This window comes from Bufo gargarizans, chromosome 6 (assembly GCF_014858855.1).
Source record: "Bufo gargarizans isolate SCDJY-AF-19 chromosome 6, ASM1485885v1, whole genome shotgun sequence".
Taxonomy (NCBI): domain Eukaryota; kingdom Metazoa; phylum Chordata; class Amphibia; order Anura; family Bufonidae; genus Bufo; species Bufo gargarizans.
Genome location: NC_058085.1, coordinates 343041945 through 343063507, shown reverse-complemented (window position 1 = coordinate 343063507; position 21563 = coordinate 343041945). Strand labels below are relative to the sequence as shown.

The following is a 21563-nucleotide window of genomic DNA, read 5'->3' as shown; positions in this document are numbered from 1 at the left end:
GTTAAAGATACTTCATCATCCAGTTCTCCTGCTTCCAAGTCATCATGCTCTTCTGACTTGAGTGCATGTCCTATCAGCTAACATTTTCAGATATAGTTGCTCACGTCTCAGACTCTGTTCACATTACACTTGAGCCGGCTGTTGGAGGGTTTTCTGATAAATCCGGCAACATATGTCACTGTCCAAGTGCACAGTGGCTTACTTCGCCCATAGGTTCTCATGTACGGTATTTTTTGCATTATAAGATGCAAATTTTTCCCCTAAAAGTGAATGAAAAATGGCTGTGTGGCTTATATAGTGAATGCTAATGACCTCTTCTGCACTGTACTGGATACCCTAGAAGTGGTGTGTGGTGAGTAAGTGTACTAGTGATGAGGTGCCGAAGACAGTAGTACTCAGTTGTCCCCTGGGGCCGGCAGTGCAGTGGATGGGAAGACAACACTAAATCCTCCGATGCACTCTCTATTGCAGGGAACACCAGCCAGATGGAAGTTGAGGTGCCCTTGATGGTAATGGGTATGCTTAGGGTGCTTTGGTGGCTGACCCCCTGTGTGGAGTTCGTGATTCCAGCACCACTAGATGCAACGAGGAGATGGAGTGGATTGATGAGGGAGGCAATGGTTGAACCAGACAGGAATTTGCAGCATCATCCATTAGCAGCAATTTGTCATAAATACAAATGGTAAAGTTGCAAATTCCCATACCAGGTTCAGGGAGGTTGTGTCTTTAGGTTCCAGCTCCACTGTATAGAAGTGATGATCTTACTTGTACTTGGTTCCTGATCTTGCTTTTGTTACTCAGCCTTTCAATAGTAGTTTAGATCCTCTGTAAGTAAGTATTCTGACAGATGGCCTTTCTGTCCTTGCTTATGTTGGGCAGCCTGTAGCTTAAAACCTGATAAATGGCAGTTATCTTCCTTTGCCAATAGTCTATAGTTCATTAATCCAGCAACCCAAGGGCGGTCTCCCATACAGCAGGCAAACTCTCTGCTCCATTCTTTGAAGAGGTTGCAGTAGATACAGCAATTATTCCCTAAGTCCCTGGAAGGATTCCTAGTAGGGATATTACAGTTACGGATCAATGAGTCCTAGGCTTGAACTACATGGGCTGAAGTAGCTTCACTCTCTGGAGCTAGGCCCAGAGGACAGAGCCAAGCCTGGCTTCTCTCCTCTCCTCCTAACTCCTAAACTCGCATTTCTAATCTCCTGTCTCCTCCTGTGTGCTAATCGATATATATGGTGTGAGGGTGACACCTATTGTTGGATGTGTGTAGTACATCCACCAGCCTGTAATAGGAACTTAGCAGCTGTGACAAAGGAAAAATACATTCAACAGTGAAAAATGACATAGAATGGCATATAAACATTTTGGAAGGGCCCTTACACACATATGTGGAACACTACACTTCCATTATGGAAGTGGTTATTAGTATGCAGGAGGCATGGGAGCAGTGAATACAGTGCTGGTAGCTGTGGCTATACTCACTGTTCCCTGGTATTTTTCCAGGTGCCGCGCTGCAGTGTCCTGACTGTATGCAGCGTCAGGACGTAGTGAACATAGGCACGCACTATGACCTGATGCTGTGCGACGTCAGGTCACTGTCACGATCATTGTGGGTGGAAAACTCCACACTGAACACAGGAGGGAAGGGGAACAGTAACTGGGCCTGGAAACTAGGGAAGAAACAGGTCACCTCCTAGACAACCCTAATCCGGGCCCTACCTGTGGCAAAACCAACCTCGCCACTGGGTTTTGGAGGGGCCTGTTTGCCAGCCTCTTGCCCCAGGATTATGGCCCATACTAACTTTGAAGGAGAAGACAGACCGGCCGCACAGCTTAAATCTGTGGAACTGTTTTGGGCAGGAAAGCCATGCTTGCGGCCGGCCAAATGTGACTTCCATGGAATTCGGGAACCTCTGCTCGGATCTGGGTGATTTTTGGATATGTTGTTCACCCAGACAGAGCTATCCATGGATGTATACATTATGGGGATATGTGGGGTTTTGAGTTTTTTTCTGTGTTTTGGGAAAAATGTGTGGTTTCTGTCTGTGAGTGATTAAGTTAGCCCATTACGTTTGGTAATTGTATTTTGTTGATTGCGTTACAGACAGAGGGAAGGGGGTTTTGTGTACAACTGGGATGAGGTAACTACAGTACCCTGAAAGATTATCAAAATTAGGGTTATTCACTTTAGAAAAAAGACGACTGAGGGGAGATCTAATTAATATGTATAAATATATCAGGGGTCAGTACAGAGATCTATCCCATCATCAATTTATCCCCAGGACTGTGACTGTGACGAGGGGACATCCTCTGCGTCTGGAGGAAAGAAGGTTTCTACACAAACATAGAAGAGGATTCTTTACGGTAAGAGCAGTGAGACTATGGAACTCTCTGCCTGAGGAGGTGGTGATGGTGAGTACAAGAAAAGAGTTCAAGAGGGGCCTGGATGTATTTCTGGAGTGTAATAATATTACAGGCTATAGCTACTAGAGAGGGGTCGTTGATCCAGGGAGTTATTCTGATTGCCTGATTGGAGTCGGGAAGGAATTTTTAATTCCCCTAAAGTGGGGAAAATGTTTGCCTTCCTCTGGATCAACTTGCAGGATAACAGGCTGAACTGGATGGACAAATGTACTATGTTACTATGTTACTATGTTACTAATTGCTGGAAAGGTGTCAATACTGTAAATGCATGTGATTGGCAGTTTTTTCAAAACCCTGTGGGTGGTAACCTTGTTGGAAGATGTGTATAAATCAATGCTGTGTGTTCAAATAAAGTGTTGCTGTTTTTCATTCAACATAGAGCCTCGTCTCATGTGTGTGGGGATTGCTATACGTGTATACTCCCCTGGCTATTACTTCTAGCTCTTGTAAGAGCTGTTCCTGTTCCTGGTTCCTGTGGTGGTATCGGTGTCGAGCGGAGTGCTTGGAGTCCTCGGGAGGCACTGGGAGCATCCATCAACGGAGGTACCCGGTCGGGGTGCCAGGAGATCCTTTACACTGCCTATCTATCAATATGAATAGACCTTGAAGGTAGGAATATTCATATGCAGGATACCTAGGCCTTTATATCCCCATAAGGCTCTGGAAAAGGTTAGAACCAGAGACAACCCATTCCTCCCCAGATAGACGAATGGAAGTCTCTGTCTCAGGCCCAGATACAAACAACAGGGAATATAACAAACACAAACAAACGCGACACTTAACTTCTGTAGAGACGGACGAGCAGTAACACCAGAGACAAACTCACATCATCTCAGCCAAACCCAAATAAAGCTATCTACCGCATAGTCAGAAGGGTGGGGTCAGACTATAAAGGGTAGAAGTGATGACCACTGAGCAACAGCTGAGAAAAAGGGAAGGTAAAGTTGAATACTGTAGTGCAGGCAGTAGTATTATGTAGTAGTATTATGTGCTGCCCTGTGGTACTTAGTTCAGCTGGGGCGGTATATTGCTTTGCACTTTGGTATTGGCGGAGCTGCCTACTTCTATTATCCCTGTCTAATTATGTTGCCCAGCCTTCTGTCAATTTGGACCTGCACCTGCAACATGCAACATTGGGCCACTTTTACCTTCTTTTCCAGGGCCACTTTTACCTTCTAATAGGGTTATTAACACCGAATCAAGAGAAATCAAAGAGGCTGTTAGATCCCTCCACGCTCAGCCAATCTCCTTGATTTCCTGACATTAGTCACCTGAGGGACCGTGACAGTCTCAGTGCAGTGCGGGCCAGAAGAAGACCAGGGAGCAGTGAGTGCCTGATCTGCAGATTGGCAGAACTGTCCGGAGCAGGAGAGGTTAATTTATTTTTTTAATGTCTGATCTGAGGTTAATGGAGGTTGGCGTCTGACAAGGGTCTAGGTCTGATGGAGCTTGGGAGCTTGAACTGTGAGTACTACTATCCTCGGCACCTCATCACTAGTACACTTACTCACCACATATTACTTCCAGGGTGTCCAGTACACTGCAGAAGAGGTCATTAGCATTCACTATACAAGCCACACAGCCATTTTTCATTCCCTTTTAGGGGAAAAATGTGTGTCTTATAGTCCCAAAAATACGGTACATGAGAACCTATGGGCGAAGTAAGCCACTGTGCACTTGGACAGTGACATATGTTGCCGGATTTATCAGAAAACCCTCCAGCCGGCCCAAGTGTTATGTGAACAGAGTCTGAGACGTGAGCAACTATATCTGAAAATGTTAGCTGATAGGACATGCACGCAGTTTTCTATTGTGCCATATTTTGTCAGTGAAAACGGATCTGTCCCCATTCACTTACATTGTGTGTCAGGACGAATCCGTTTGGCTCAGTTTCGTCAGATGGACACCAGCGTTTTGGTGTCCGCCTCCAGAGCGGAATGGAGACGGAATGGAGCCAAACTGATGCATTCTGAGTGGATCCTTATCCAGTCAGAATGCATTAAGGGCAAAACTGATCCGTTTTGGACCGCTTGTGAGATCTCTGAACGGATCTCACAAACGGAAACCAAAACGCCAGTGTGAAAGTAGCCTAAATTGTATGTTCACCGGTGCACAGCATGTTAGGGGTTTATCACAAGATGCCATAACCATAACATGTGAAAATACCCTTTTAGACAGATTTTAGGCACAGACATATTAGTAAATCTGGGTCTTTATGTGTAAGTATGATCGTTTATCATCAAAACACATTGCAATCAGTTTAGTAATTCATATGCTACCAAACCAATACTCCATTCATTGAGTTTCTATTACTTTAGGTCTTGCTGAGCTACTGATGCTATTACCTGCAAATATCCAAAAAGTAATTAATCTATCCTGAATTAACTTCTTAAAGAATACCAGTCACCCCTTCTGACAGGTCTGTTCTGATGACTACTTGCATTCCCCGTGTAATAACAATTCTGGAGCATCTATCCTTATAACTCTATGTGGTACCGTTCCTCTATTACTCCTACTAGACATTTGAAAATTAATTTCCAGCAGTTTGCAATGAAGATTCCTCTGGGTGTTACCAGTTGGGGGTGTATCCCTGCATGATCTGATATTATCCAATCAGTGCTGCCAGTGGCAGACTGTGCAGAGAGTAGACACTCCCCCAACTCTTAAAGGGGTTGTCTCACCTCATCAAGTTATATTTATTATCTTTATACCATTGATATAAGTAACTTACTAATGTAGATGCATTATCAGTAATGGCTCTGGTCCCCACTATCTTCTTTCTTCCTTCTCTTTATAGACTGCTTGTCTCTAGGGGTCACGGCCACTGCTGCAATGCAGCAGCAGTGGTCGCGATTGCGCACAGCAAGAAAAAAAGCCAGCCTTTCTGGTGGCCGGGAATTGATGGAGCGAGGGCGCACTGGACCGTTCCTGGCCACCTCTCAGATCACTCAACCCTCTTATCATTGGTTGTCGTGATCTGTACTGGATCTGTTCCCCTGAGACTGCTAGTGATTCTGATGCACTAGCAGCTTCAGGAGCGCACACGTACAGGCAAGGGGCGGGATTATATTTTTCTAGCATCACTCACAGCAGAGGCACCGCCCCCACTAAAGCTCAGGAAGGGTCCCGGGAGCCGTGCACTGAGGATTGAAATAAGGAGGTGAGACAACCCCATTAACACCCAGATGGATCATAGTTGCAAACTTCTCGAAATTTATTCATAAACTTCTAGTAGTAATAACAGAGGAGTGACACAACACAGAGTTATAGGAATAGATTCTGCAGAAATTTTGTGAGGAATGCAAGTAGTTACTACACCAGACATGTCAGGAGGGGTGATCTAACGATGCTATAGCAGAAGTCTGCAAGTATTTCGGAAACGTGGGTAAACAGTCTGACCTTGAGAGATAAAATAACTCCTATAAAATACGGAGTGTCCTCTCGCTCCATGTCTGTGCTGCATTGTGAGGTAATGAGTGTAAATGGAGTGAACCTGGATACAAGGTAACAGACATCATCTGGAGAAACTCAAGAAACGTCTCGCGCTGAATTATACGTTGGGCGCTGGGCACAGAGAACGGTCGGAATTGTTTCTGTCCCTTACATTCTTAGCAAAACATATAATTCTGCCGTTTCCAATGTTCCCTTTTCATTCTCCATTGTGCAGCTCAAAGCATCATCTCACAGGGGCACAAAATAGAAATCTAACCTTGGGAAAGATGGTACCTATCGGCTTCCACTGTTCACCATTCAAAAGATGAGGGACTATTATTTCATAATGTCCGCAGTCTTCCTTTTCTGTCTGTTTCCTAGACGATCCCAAATTACAGTCCACATTCTCTCCTAGACAAAGCAAAGAAAAAAAAAGAGAAAATACAGACTCGTTTTAGTACGGAGCGACCTGCAAACGCACACATTGCCGTTCAGATGACTGCGCAGAGCCACCGGAAGATTAATCTGTTCTGGGAAATCTCTTAGTAAATCAAATCAATTAAATGTTTCTGGCAAATTTTCGCTTTGTGAAGCAGTAATAAAAAATAAAAAAAATATATTGTTGTATGACCAAAAAAAAAAAAGAAGCAAAGAATAAGAAAGCACTTAATACGCAAAACCTAAAAAAATAAAATAAAAAAAATCTACATTATAGAAAATAAAGAGCAGGGGTCAGGGTGTCCTTACTTTACTTTAGGTCCCTCTGCCAGGACACTCGTATTAGGCCCCATGCACACAACCGTATTTTTGCTCCGCATCTGATCCCCAAGCTTGATAAGAATTGAGTGTGAGGTCAGGAGATTGGAGATAAGAACTACACATGAGCAGTCGGATGACGGGATTCAAAAAAAAAGTCATAGCTTGCAGACAGACTTTTTTAACTCTTGTATCTCAGAAATTGCTGGACATTTTTAATAAAGAGCAAATGCAATAATAAAGAAAAAATTCCCACAAAAGTGTACAGTATTTAGCCTATTCTTTCAAAAGCATGGGCATTTGATGTACTAAAATGAGCAATGTATATTGATGTGGGGATGTTGAATGTTTCACCAGGCTGCAGTAGATTCCAATTTTTTTTTTATATATTTTTTGGCCACTGAAATCAGCTAGAAGCAAATAAAGGCACCCTACCCAATTACCACAAGGCCCTTGGAGAGTAAAAGTTGCACGACTGTGACGCGACAGCCGCAGAAAAATCCATCTTGGATGGATTTTTTTACGACTGTCGTGTCGCAGTATGTCACTCGTCGCAGTGCAACACCACAGACTTTTATTATAAATATTGTTGAGACAAAATGTTGCGCGACACATGTCATTGTGTAGCCCTAGCATTAAAGGGGAATGGCGCTGTGGAGGTCACTGTTAACGGGGCGGGCACTTTGGAGGTCACTGTAAGGCCTCTTCTAAGGCCTTTTTTTTTCAATTTACGTTCCGTATACGGAACCATTCATTTCAACGGATCCGCAAAATAAACGGAAGGTACTCCATATGCCCTCCGTATTTCCGTTCCATTCAAAGATATAACATGTCCTATTATTGTCCGCATAACAGACAAGGATACTACTGTTCTATCAGGGGCCAGCTGTTCCATTCTGGAAAAAACAGAATGCACACGGACGTCATCTGTATTTATTGCGGACCCATTTTTTGCGGACTGCATAATACTGAAAAAGCCATACGGCCGTGTGTAAGAGGCCTTAAAGAGGCGTTCAGTGTGGATGTTACTGTTAAGGGGCAGGCCGCTGTGGAAGTCACTGTTAAAGGGGCTGACACTGTGGAGATCACTGTTAAGGCGGCAGGGGCCACTATTAAAGGGGCAACTGCTTTGGAGGTCACTGTTAAGGCAGCAGGGTACTGTGAGCTCACTGTTAAGGGAGTGGGATATTGTGGAGGTCACTGATAAGGCAGCAGGGTACTGTGGAGGTCACTGTTAAGGGGGGCCCTGAGGAGGTCACAGTCAAGGGAGTGGAGTGCTTTGAAACTCACTGTTAAAGGGGCGGCCTGCTGTGAAAGTGAAAGTTAAAGAGGACCTCTTACCGATTATGACATTGTGAACTAAGAATACAGACACGGAGAGCGGCGCCCGGGGATTTAACTGCACTTACTATTATCCCCGGGCGCCGCTCCGTTCTCCCGCTATGCCCTCCGGTATCTCCGAGCACTAAGTTATGGTAGGCGGAGTCTGCCTTTGTTCTTCTGTAGCGCTGGCCAATCGCATTGCAGAGCTCACAGACTGGGAGAAAAGAACCTCCCAGGCTGTGAGCTCTGCGCTGTGATTGGCCAGCGCTACAGCAGAACAAGGGCAGACTCCGCCTACCATAACTTAGTGACTGAAATCTCTGCCTACTATAACTTAGTGGCCGGAGATACCGGAGGGCATAGCGGGAGAACGGTGCGGCGCCCAGGGATAATAGTAAGTGCAGTGAGATCCCCGGGCGCCGCTCTCCATGTCTGTATACTTAGTTCACAGTGTCATAATCGGTGAATAGTCCTCTTTAAGTGATGGGCTGCTGTGGAGGTCCCATTTTAAAGTGGCGGGGCACTGTGGGGGGCTCAGTGTTAAGGGGTGGCAAACTTTGGAGTTCACTGTTAAAGGGGCGGGGTGCTGTAGAGGTCACTGTTATGGGGGATACTGTCTATTTTTTAACGACACACACAAACATTAAATGAAATAGATGAAATATACCCGCGCAAAGCCGGGTCCTTCTACTAGTGAACTATATATAATTATACAATAACACAGAACATCCTTTGGAACTGTTCATCTACACTCACCTAAAGAATTATTAGGAACACCTGTTCTATTTCTCATTAATGCGATTATCTAGTCAACCAATCACATGGCAGTTGCTTCAATGCATGTAGGGTTGTGGTCCTGGTCAAGACAATCTCCTGAACTCCAAACTGAATGTCAGAATGGGAAAGAAAGGTGGGCTACAATAGCAGAAGACCCCACCGGGTACCACTCATCTCCACTACAAATAGGAAAAAGAGGCTACAATTTGCACGAGCTCACCAAAATTGGACTGTTGAAGACTGGAAAAATGTTGCCTGGTCTGATGAGTTTCGATTTCTGTTGAGACATTCAAATGGTAGAGTCCGAATTTGGTGTAAACAGAATGAGAACATGTATCCATCATGCCTTGTTACCACTGTGCAGGCTGGTGGTGGTGGTGTAATGGTGTGGGGGATGTTTTCTGGGCACACTTTAGGCCCAGTAGTGCCAATTGGCCATCGTTTAAATGCCACGGGCTACCTGAGCATTGTTTCTGACCATGTCCATCCCTTCATGACCACCATGTACCCATCCTCTGATGGCTACTTCCAGCAGGATAATCCACCATGTCACAAAGCTCGAATCATTTCAAATTGGTTTCTTGAACATGACAATGAGTTCACTGTACTAAAATGGCCCCCACAGTCACCAGATCTCAACCCAATAGAGCATCTTTGGGATGTGGTGGAACGTGAGCTTCGTGCCCTGGAGGTGCATCCCTCAAATCTCCATCAACTGCAAGATGCTATCCTATCAATATGGGCCAACATTTCTAAAGAATGATATCAGAACCTTGTTGAATCAATGCCACGTAGAATTAAGGCAGTTCTGAAGGCAAAAGGGGGTCCAACACCGTATTAGTATGGTGTTCCTAATAATTCTTTAGGTGAGTGTATATATCATGGCATTTTATATTATACTGGAAAAAAAGAGAGACAATATAATTACATAAGCTATATATCTTTTTGAAAATGCTTTCTGATATCTACAAAATATTAAAAACTGGATTCAATTAGAGGAAAAGAAATATAAGCAGCAGATAGAGACCATATTTGTAGTCCCTCATTGGTTGCTGTGTAGGAGGTAATCTAATCCGCTTGCTGCATACACATCAAACAGAGGAGCATTTGTATATTTTATTTATATGTTAAATGCCGGCTATTTAAAAAAAAATATATTTTCTATTCGTATTGACAAATAAATGTATATATGGATGATGTAAACCCAATATCTCTGAATTATTCCAAATGAAGTGTGCCTGTCTATCTCTATAATTTAATTATTTAAGTTTGACAGTGTGAGTCATAAAGTCAGAACACGTTATCCAGAGCAAAAGCCGCTAAATTAAACATTTTGTGTATTGTAAGGGTATTTCTAAGTACTGATTGGTTCTGTCCCCTTTAATTTGGCCCTCTTTTACATTATGTTTAATACTCCGTGTAAGGCCTCATGCACACGACCGTTGTGTGCATCCGTGGCCGTTGTGCCGTTTTCCGTTTTTTTTTTTCGCGGACCCATTGACTTTCAACAGCCGCATCCGTGATCCGTGTATCTTGTCCGTCAAATAAATATGACCTGTCCTATTTTTTTGACAGACAACGGTTCACGGACCCATTCAAGTCAATGGGTCCGTGAAAGAACACGGATGCACACAAGATTGGCATCCGTGGCCGTAGGTTACTTTCATACAGACGGATCCGAAGATCCGTCTGCATAAAAGCTTCGTGAAAACTCAGATCCGACAGTATATTCTAACACAGAGGCGTTCCCATAGTGATGGGGACGCTTTCAGTTAGAATATGCAACGAACTGTGTACATGACTGCCCCCTGCTGCCTGGCAGCACCCGATCTCTTACAGGGGGCCGTGATCAGCACAATTAACCCCCCCGGTGCTGCACCTGAGGGGTTAATTGTGCATATCATAGCCCCTTGTAAGAGATCAGGGGCTGCCAGGCAGCAGGGGGAAGACCCCCCTCCCTCCCCAGTTTAAATTTCATTGGTGGCCAGTGCGGCCCCCCCGCCCCCCCTCCCTCCCTCTATTGTATTAATATCATTGGTGGCCAGTGTGGACCCCCCGGCCCCCCCTTCCTCCCTCTATTATATTAATACGTTGGTGGCACAGTGTGCGGCCTCCCCCGGCCCCCCCTCCCTCCCTCTATTGTATTAATAACATTGGTGGCCAGTGTGCGGCATCCCCTCTCCCCCCCCCGATCATTGGTGGCAGCGGAGTTCCGATCGGAGTCCCAGTTTAATCACTGGGGCTCCGATCGGTAACCATGGCGACCAGGACACTACTGCAGTCCTGGTTGCCATGGTTACTTAGCAATAGTAGAAGCATCATACTTACCTGCTGGCTGCTGCGCTGTCTGTGACCGGCCGGGAGCTCCTCCTTCTGGTAAGTGACAGATCATTAAGCAATGCACCGCACAGACAAGTTAAAATATACCATCGGATTGGAGAAAACTCCGATCCGATGGTATAAAAGGGACTCCTGACTTTACATTGAAAGTCAATGGGGACGGATCCGTTTGCAATTGCACCATATTGTGTCAACTTCAAACGAATCCGTCCCCATTGACTTGCATTGTAATTCAGGACGGATCCGTTTGGCTCCGCACGGCCAGGCGGACACCAAAACGACTTTTTTTTTATGTCCGTGGATCCTCCAAAAATCAAGGAAGACCCACGGACGAAAAAACGGTCACGGATCAAGGACCAACGGAACCCCGTTTTGCGGACAGTGAAAAAATACTGTCGTGTGCATGAGGCCTAATAGTTTATAAGTTTGCCTTGTAATGTGGTGGGTTACAGGTAGTACCCATCCCCCATTGTGCTGATAAGAACACATTCCTGAGTGATCTGAGAGACATGCGTGATGCACACAGGAGCAGGGGCTGATGAAAATAAGTGTGGTCTGCACTAACAATTAATTAAGATTCTACCAGGCACTTCATCTTAGGTAGGATGCTAGTATGGATTTGCCCTATCTCTTGTACACCCTGGGGTGTCGGTCATGTGTTAGAACGTGGTAGACAGCCATGGTTTATTTACTTTTTATTATTCTGTATGTGATTTGTTTGTGTTATTGTATATTTAATCACACTTTGTTATATATTTATTCACTTAGCCTGTGTAAGGCCTCTTTCACACTTGCGTTGTCCGGATCCGGCGTGTACTCCACTTGCCGGAATTACACGCCGGATCCGGAAAAACGCAAGTGTACTGAAAGCATTTGAAGACGGATCCGTCTTCAAAATGCTTTCAGTGTTACTATGGCAGCCAGGACGCTATTAAAGTCCTGGTTGCCATAGTAGGAGCGGAGAGCGGGGGAGCGGTATACTTACAGTCCGTGCGGCTCCCGGGGCGCTCCAGAGTGACGTCAGAGTGCCCCATGCGCATGAATGACGTGCCATGCGAGCACGTCATCCATGTGCGTGGGGCGCCCTGACGACACTCTGGAGCGCCCCGGGAGCCGCACGGACGGTAAGTATGCTGCTCCCCGCTACACTTTACCATGGCAAACAGGACTTTAGCATCTTGGCAGCCATGGTAACCACTCTAAAAAAGCTAAACGTCGGATCCGGCAATGCGCCAAAACGACGTTTAGCTTAAGGCCGGATCCAGATCAATGCCTTTCAATGGGCATTAATTCCGGATCCGGCCTTGCGGCAAGTCTTCAGGATTTTTGGCCGGAGCAAAAAGCGCAGCATGCTGCAGTATTTTCTCCGGCCAAAAAACTTTCCGTTCTGGAACTGAAGACATCCTGATGCATCCTGAATGGATTTCACTCCATTCAGAATGCATTAGGATAAAACTGATCAGGATTCTTCCGGCATAGAGCCCCGACGACGGAACTCTATGCCGGAAGAAAAGAACACAGGTGTGAAAGAGCCCTAAGTTTATTCATTCTCATATCTTTTGTATTAACATTATGTTACAATGGGCCTGGTCCGGCTCTATGCTATTTCTAGTTAGGGTTGGAGACCTCCACGTGGTTTTTCATCTCAATGGCTACTAAAGCATCAGCAAACAAGGGAGATTGAGCACAAGGTTAACAGAAGGGGATGTAGAAGATGCAAGACTGGATGTGGTGGCATGAGCCAAATTAATCTAATAGGGCACCTTTCTCCTCTATTTACCCCTTCTGTACCCCTTGACGAAATAATATGTGTGTGCATCTTCGGGAACAACCTTGCGGATTAGCATTAGGATTGGATTTTCTTAAAGGGGTGGTCTCACTTCAGCAAATAGTACTTACTAGTATATTGTGGTTATCCATATTGCTTCTCTTGCTTACTGGATTCATTTTTACATCACATGATACACTATTCGTTTCAATGCTTACGACCACTCTGCAATCCATCAGTGGTGATCGTGCCTCTTTGGTGGCTGGGACCTTGGAAGTGCACATAGGCTAGTTCTTTTTCCTATAGTGTGCAAGCACGACCACCATTAATGGACTGCAGGGTGGTCAGGAAACGAGCAGTGTATAATGTGATGGAAAAATGAATCCAGCTAGCAAAGGAGGCAATATGGAGAATCACCATACATTAGTAAATGCCCTGTATTAACTTTCTCTACATGGCAGCTATTTGCTGGACTGAGACAACCCCTTTAACAAAGTTGCTGCCCTAACCCTTTACCCTTACCAAGGATGAGTGGCTTTTGGCATCCCTTATGGCACCAGGACCATATGCCCGATCAGTCCCCCTCCTTCCAACCACTTAGTATGTGAATACCTGGGAGTTTTGCCTGCTATGGTCTACAATCTCTTCTTCAGCTATAATCCCTTTAATCAGACTATGATCTTTGAGGTTTCCCTTGCCGGCGCGGGCTGTCGGGTTGCATTAGCACACAGTGTTCTATCTGCTATAAGTTGAGGACTCCTTTTCTGCATTTGCTGAAGTTTCCTTTGTAAAAGGTCACATCGGCCGCCGAGTTGTACATAAAAAAAAAATCTGCAAAAATAATTTTAAACGTAGGTAGAAAGAACACTCTCACATCCCCGTGACATTTCATCACTGGGTTGATGAATGTTTTCGGCAGCCTCCTGTATGAAATATTCCTCTGTATTCCTCTTCATCTTGTGCCTTGGATTGGTAAGTAGAGATATATATTGTATTTTATCTGAGACAGCTTTAGTGACGGAGAGGATTTATGCCGATGTTACATTTCCACTCTTGTTTGCCAATACACAGTGCTCCGTGTTACACAAAATCTGCCGTATATTATTATATACATATCTGAGAGGGGAATTGTTAGGGGATTATTGCTAACATTCACATAAATCTAATATGTATTGTAGGAGAAGGGGAAACAGTTCTAGAATGATCATTAAAGAGGTCGTCTCACCTGGAGCATTGGTGGCATATCACTAAGATATGGTACCAATGTCAGATAGGTTCAGGTCCCACCTCTAGGAACGATCGAGTGCGCCACACATGCACAGCTGCATTTCTACGGCAGTGCTGAAAATAACTGAGCAGAAATAAATGGAGAGGGCGTCAACGGAAGCGCATCAACTGTTCCACCGCTCGAGCTCGGCTATTTCGACACTCCCATAGATGGGAATGGAGGGCGGCCGCACATTCGCAGTATGCTCTAGTTCTCTTTGGAAGCTTTGTTCTACAGAGTTGGGACCTGCACCTATCTAATATTGCTGGCATCTCCTAGCAATATGTCACTAATGTTCCAGTTGATACCACCCCTTTCAAGAAGTTTTCTGGGACTTTCATGAACGATCCGTGGAATCTCTTCACTGGCTCCCCATTGCCCAGCGATTTCACTTCAAAGTACTAACAAATACATACAAGGCCGTCTATTACCTGTCCCCTCCCTACATCTCTGAGCTACTTTCCCGTTACACCCCCACACGCACTCTCTGATCCTCACAAGACCTCCTTCTCTCTTCTTATCGCCTCTTCCCACAATCAACTCTAAGATTTCTCGTGTGCATCCCCTATACTCTGGAACGCGCTACCGCAACATATCAGACTCTCGCCTACAGTGGAGTCCTTCAAAAGAAACCTGAAAACCCACCTCTTCAGACAAGCCTACAACCAGTGACCCTGCTGCCTCTATACCGCCATGACCAGCTTCACCCGCACCTCCTGTGTCCTTCTCCCATACCATGTAGATTGTAAGCCCTCACGGGCAGGGCCCTCTCTCCTTCTGTACCAGTTTGTAACTCATCTTGTTTATGATTAGTGCAATTGTCTGTATTATGTATGTGCACCCCTTATCATATGTACAGCGCTATGGAATGAATGGCGCTTTAATAATAAATAATAATAATAATAGGCTGTCAATATTTAGTTGGCGGTGGTCCAACTCCTTGCAACCCTGCTGATTGGAATGAAAGGGACATAGGGGTCGACTGTGTATGGCATCCGATTCAAGCATAGCGCCATACATGTAGTTGTGGCTGTGTCTGATACTGCAGCTGAATCCAGATCTAAGTGAGCTGCAGTACCAAACACAACCACAACTACCAGTATGGTGCCGTGCCTGGTAAACAATATGGTAGACCTGATGAAGGACTATCAGTGGTAGCGCAGAAATCCAAATAATATTGGGAGTCTGTCATCATGAAATTCATTGACAAACCAGGCACAGTGTCTTGTAGGGCTAGCTCATAACTTTCCCTTAGCAATCATTTGCTTCATTCTGGATTAAAGCATTTTAATTTCACATGCAAATGAGCAGTTAAGTGCACTGAGGGCGGGCCCAAACCACTCTGTGCACCCTTACTCCTCTTTCTTACTCTGCCTGCCCCTCTGTCTCCTATACCAGGCATCCTCAAACTGTGGCCCTCTAGCTGTTGCAAAACTACAACTCCCAGCATTCCCGAACAGCCTACAGGTATCAGCCTACAGTAGGGCATTGTGGGAGTTGTAGTTTTACAACAGCTGGAGGGCCGCAGTTTGAGGATGCCTGTCCTAGACTGACAGGGCCAGGTGAGATGACTATGCAGGAATCTCATCCTGTCAATCAAAAAGGAGATGGAGGGGTTGGCAGAGGAATAAAGCTGCACTCTTTTACCAAGACCACAAAGATGGCTTGATAAAGGCTCCATGGAGTGAGCTGAAACGTTGCTGTTACCACATGAGTTAATAAAACACCCTCTGTTTTTCACGGATATTTAAAGGCTGCCTTGGCATTTTTTGGATATAGATAGATATGTAGTGGCCCAGAGGGACACTATTACTCCTACATTCCTATTGTTAGCCTTTTTCCGCCATTGTATTGGTTTTCACCACCAGCAAAGTGTCATTTTGTTACATGTAAAAACTCTTATGTTCATTTAATGTGCCTGGTTGCCCAGCAGGTGGCAGTGTATCTGGCAGAAATCTTTAGTCAGAATGGAACTTACCATTCCAGCACCCCACACACACACACTTTTGGGCAGAAGTTGGCTAGAGCCGTTTCCTACCAAGGGAGGGGTTGCAGGAAGCTGTGAGGGAGTTGAGAGTTGGAGTGAGAGAGTGAAGCAGCATGGTGCAGTGGGAGTGTTTTCCCCTCAATGCTGCAGCAGCTTTGGGAAAGTAGCTCAGAGAGCAGCCCACTCCTGAGATATAAAAGGACCTCACTCTCATAAGAAACAGCAGCTGAAGCTGATAGGAACCAGACCTAAGCCAGAGATTCGCACAGCAGTGCAAAGATAAAGCAAAGTACTCAGGTTTACCTGACAGTTTATCCTTAGCCTGCTGGAACCAAGAGAAAGATCAAATATCGTTTGGATGACAAGATTATTGCAAGGTTGTTCAAGTAAAACCGGTAAACTTTATCAAGTCTGGACTCTACTTACTCCACCAACTACAACTCCTTTGTTGCTACCGAGCCTAACCCCGGGGAGCAACAGTATCCAGGTAGGAGCACCATGACACAAACCATTAGGACCACAACATACCACTTGGCATTCCTAAAGACTGGGACTTGATCGTCCTGGGGGGCCGCCTGTTGCAGATAGATATTTACAGAGAGACAAATAGATAGAGAAATAGACAGATAGATATCAGATGGATAGATAGATATTTGCCTGTGTAAACAGAAGTAAGATTTTTACTGTATGTATATGTACTTTAGGAATGTAAAGATGAACTTCTAAGCACTTTCTCGCCATTCCTAGGACAGCTTCTCGCATTTACCAGTGACACTTAATTTCATTAGTTCTCTGAGTAATTAATGGATGTTCTGCTATGAGGAGATATAACATCTGGCAGGTTTAAAACTTCTTCTTAATGTTAATTATGCAGCATTAACACAGAGCCCCAAGACATCTGTGAATAGTGGCACGGTAGCGTCCCCCGGCATGACCCAGCATCTCTCCTCCAAAGGACACAGGCTTCTAAGAGTGCTCATCCAGGGTACATAGCTACAGCTGATGTCGGCATCAGATTTTTCTGAATAGTAAAAAAGTCAATGGCACATTCTTCCTAAAATAATAATAAAATTAATAATAATTTTGGTGCATTTTAACTACCTTTAAAGGGGTTGTCTCTCACTTCAGCAAATGGCATTTATTCTGTAGATAAAGCTAATACCAGGCACTTACTATTGTATTGTGATGGTCTATATTGCTTCCTTTGCTGGCTAGATACATTTCTCCATCACATTATGCACTTCTCCTATACAGTGTTTATGACCACCCTGTAATTCAGCATTGGTGGTCGTGCTTGCACACTGTAGGAAAAAACACCGGCGTGTGTGTACTCCAGCGGTCCTGGCCACCAGAGAGGCTGATGCCTTTTCCTATGGTGTGCGAGCACGACCACCACTGCTGGATTGCAGGGTGGTCGTAACTTCTGGTATAATGTGATTGAAAAATGAATCAAGCCCGCAAAGGAGGCAATATGGACATTCACAATACATTAGTAAGTGCCTTGTATTAGATTTCTCTACATGATAAATGCCTAAAATGAGACAACACCTTTAATCCTGGCAGGTGTTGACTTGCTCCCAAACTTGTGCCATTGGTAAAATGGTACTATCCTCAGGATAGAGGATAACTAATTGATCAGTGAGGATCCAACCAATGGGATCCCCACCGATCCTGAGAACGGGGATCCCGTTCTATTGTCCTGACGAGGCATGCATCCCACCACATTCAGTCTATGGGGACAGCTCTATACCTGGCTTCCTCTGACAGTCTCATAGAGAATAAATGGAGCAGCAGGATGTATGCTTGACTTGCAGCGCCAGGATCCCTGTTTTGGGGATTTGGGGGGGGGGGGGGGGTTTGCAGTCAAACCCTCACAGGTGAGTTAGTTATCCCCTCTCCTGTGGATTGAGGATACCTTTTAATCATTGCACTGGGAACTCCTTTTAATATTTCCAGGCGGGGTGCAGGAATTAAAAAAAGAAGACTCACCTGTCCTCAGAGCTTTGATCCCAGCAGCGAGCTCTGTTCTCCTGTGCCTGTGTGAGTGTGACACGCCATCAACGCTCATGTCACCACTGCTGGCCAATTAATAGCCTTAGGCCCGTGACATGTGCAGACAGAGCACGTGCCCACTGCCACTGCCGAGTCTGTTAATTGGTGGGCAGTGGTGACATGTAAGCAGATGGCGCTTTATATGTCCGGTCCAGCAGGGACTAGAAGCAGAGGAGAAGAGAGCTCGGTGCTGGAACCAAAGTGATGGGGAGTTTCGTTTTTTTAGCCATATGAAAATGAATTTCTGGTCTCAGAGAACCCCTTTAAAGGGCATTTGTCAGCAGATTTGTACCTATGACACTGGTTGACCTGTTACACGTGCGCTTGGCCGCTGAAGGCATCTGTGTTGGTCCCATGTTCATATGTGGCCGCATTGCTGAGAAAAATGATGTTTTATTATATGCAAAATGAGTCTCGGAACCCCCACTATAAATCAGATTGTAAAGCTTCACCATGTAATACTACATCTCCTGGCCACTGCAGGGTTAATGTCAGGCAGTAGCCAGATCCTTATGAAAGATGTTTCCATACGAACGCCTTTAAGCTATTGTGGGGACTCGCTCTGATAGACAGGATTAGCGGACGCAGTATAGCGGCAACAACAAGTTCTTTGGATCAAACAGTTCACTGTTGTTTTCACACTTTAGACAAGTGACAAAACAAGCAGTCATAATCAAACAAAAAGTCACCTTGCGGTGTTGGTGGTAATTCACACCATGCAGTAATTCTGCCTCAAAGAGTCCTTGCTGACAGCAGCACCAACCTGTTTTCACGCCAAACAGGTAACAAGCCTTCATCCAGACACAAGGCTCCCAGATCCCAACACAGAGACATGGCTTCTGAGCCCAGCTGCCTATTTAAGGACAGCCAGGTGCTGCCAAAACCCGGACCGGCATTTAAAATCCGGTCCGATATTTGACCTCACCTGGCTGTAAATCGCCTAGCAGCACATGCTGGGAGGAAAATACCTGTTTTCCCAGAGCAAACCTCTCACTGTGTCACACTATGTACACCTTCAAGGGCATTTTTTTTTTTATGATTTCATTTTACAAATTTTGGGCTAAAAAAATATGGAGTTTATTAAAAATGTAATAGAAAGAGTTAAGAATTAGACTACTTTCACACTAGTGTTTTTTGCAGATCTGTCATGGATCTGCAAAAACGCTTCCGTTCCAATAATACAACCGCATGCATCCGTCATGAACGGATCTGGTTGTATTATGTCTGCTATAGCCATGACGGATCCGTCATGAACACCATTGAAAGTCAATGGGGGACGGATCTGTTTTCTATTGTGCCAGAGAAAACGGATCCGTTCCCTTGACTTACATTGTGTGTCAGGACGGATTCGTCGTGCTCGGTATCACATTGCTGACAAAAAAAAAAAAAAGTCTGCTTGCAGTGTTATTCTGTCAGCAAAGGGGATGCAACCAAACGGAACGGAATGCATTCTGGTGCACTCCGTTTAGTTCAGTTCAGTTATGTCCCCATTGACAATGAATGGGGACTAAACTGAAGTGTTTTCTTCCGCTATTGAGATCCTATGATAGATCTCAATAGCGGAATTGAAAATGCTGGTGTGAAAGTAGCGTTAGTCTGTTTGCAAGCGGTCTCTGTTTTTTCTTTGAATCCTATCAGCTGATGGCTCATGGGTAGCTCCGATCTCTTGACCTCATAAACACTTATTGAAGCCCTATTCTTATCAGTTTAATAAGAAATGAGCTATAATGAGTGGGATTAGTGGCTGAGGCGCTGAGAGTGGTTATAGTCCTTAATGTGGCTAATTCCGGCACCAGCTATCTCCCGCGCAGCCAGTGAATGGAGGAGCACAACCCGTCTTCCCTTGCAGCACACCGTGGACTTTTGGATCTCCTGCCTGTTGGTGGCTAGGGTGCCCTTGATGGTGGATGGTTGGCAGGGTGCAAGGCAGGAGGACAGGAGCAGAGACTGGCGGATGTTGGAGGCAATGACCTGGCCTGCTTGGTTACTACAATTAAAGCCTGTTTTTACTGAATAGATGATGAGAGTTGCAGTACAAATGTAAGCAATAGGCACTTTTTGCAAGTAGTAAACAAGGCAGTTGCTCTCCAGAAGGCTTTGTATTATTGGTCGGTAGCACAATGCTCCACTCTAAGTCTCTCTCTATCTTCCCAAATTGACCATAGGCATGCAATAACTCTCAATAATCTTTCTTTAGTTCCCAATAGCAGGTTAAAGATCCTAGATCCAGATGGCTAGTCCATCTCAGAAGTGTGGTGGGCGCCAGAAGCAATAAGCCCTGACCATGTGCAGTAAAGTCCAAAACCATAAACGTGTGTTACCGCTACTGTTTAGTCCAGCACAGCCTAAATGGTTCTATACCTTTTGGATAAATTCAATCCTCCTTTCTCTTAGAGCTAATTCTCAGCAAGGTTAATCTTTCTGACAGTGTTAACCCCCAGGCATAGTGATTTCCTGGAGAGCAGTTCTTTTTAGGGCCAACTTGGCAGAGCACACCAAGGCAGGTCTTCTCTCTAGTTTAGATTGCCAGGAACTCTCTAACTGGGGGGGCAGGATCTCCCTGCAACTAATTATAACCAATGCTGCCGGTTTCCTCCACCCACAACCTCCCTGGATCACATATACCCCAATTGACAAAACAATAAGCATTCTAAAGTAGTGAACCTGAGTATTGTAGCAATAACCCTTTGGCAGTCACTACACTAGGTTTATACCTGACTTCATGGCATGCCGTATCTTTCTGCTATTCTTCTCAAGAAGCAATGTGAATACAAACTCTGTGCACAAATCTTTGCCACTTTAAATAATATAATAGAGATCAAAATGTGCAACCCACAGGGGCGTAGCTATAGGGGGTTCAGAGGTAACAGTCACTACCGGAGCCTGAGGGGGCCCAAAGAACCTTGTGCCGCATAAGAAGACACCAGTATTATAGAAAGTGCATGCTAGTCAAGTTACACCTCCGGCTCTTAGGTCAAAAATTTGGCATGGGGGGAAAGGGGGGTGCCATTAAAATTTTTGCCTCAGGCAGCAGGAAGGCTATGTGCTCACCTGCCCCTGGCCACATAGTACTGAGGAAAGGGGGTCCAACCTGAACTCTTTCACCAGGGCCCATGAGCCCTGGAACCCGATTTAGTTACGCCCCTGGAACCCCATTATAGTGCAACCAACGACAAAGGTGAAGTCTTACTAAATGTGGCGGTGCGGCCTCTCGCATCAGTTTAGGCTTTGTTCACATCTGCATTGGGCAGTCAGGGGAACATGAAAATAGAATGAAAGCCAAAAGTGAAAATGAAAACCGCCGGGTTTCCTTCATGGTGTCTGCATGCTGTGCCATGTTATCTGGCACGTTTGACAGAATCTGCAGATATGAACAAAGCCTAAACCAAAAGTAAGTTACCGTACTGCAGTTCTGGCTCCAGATAGCTCTTCCC

The 21563-nt window shown here is 45.1% G+C and overlaps 1 protein-coding gene across 1 annotated transcript in view; it reads right to left on the bottom strand.

The window, feature by feature from the left end:
• ADAM12 (ADAM metallopeptidase domain 12) overlaps positions 1 to 21563 on the bottom strand; it is a 676627-nt gene that overhangs the window by 589521 nt on the left and 65543 nt on the right. Inside the window, exons 2-3 of the mRNA XM_044298620.1 lie at positions 8936 to 8992; positions 6137 to 6270 (exon numbers count right to left, since the gene is read on the bottom strand). Coding sequence (XP_044154555.1) covers positions 6137 to 6270; positions 8936 to 8992 — 191 coding nt within the window. The remainder of the gene's footprint in view (positions 1 to 6136; positions 6271 to 8935; positions 8993 to 21563) is intronic.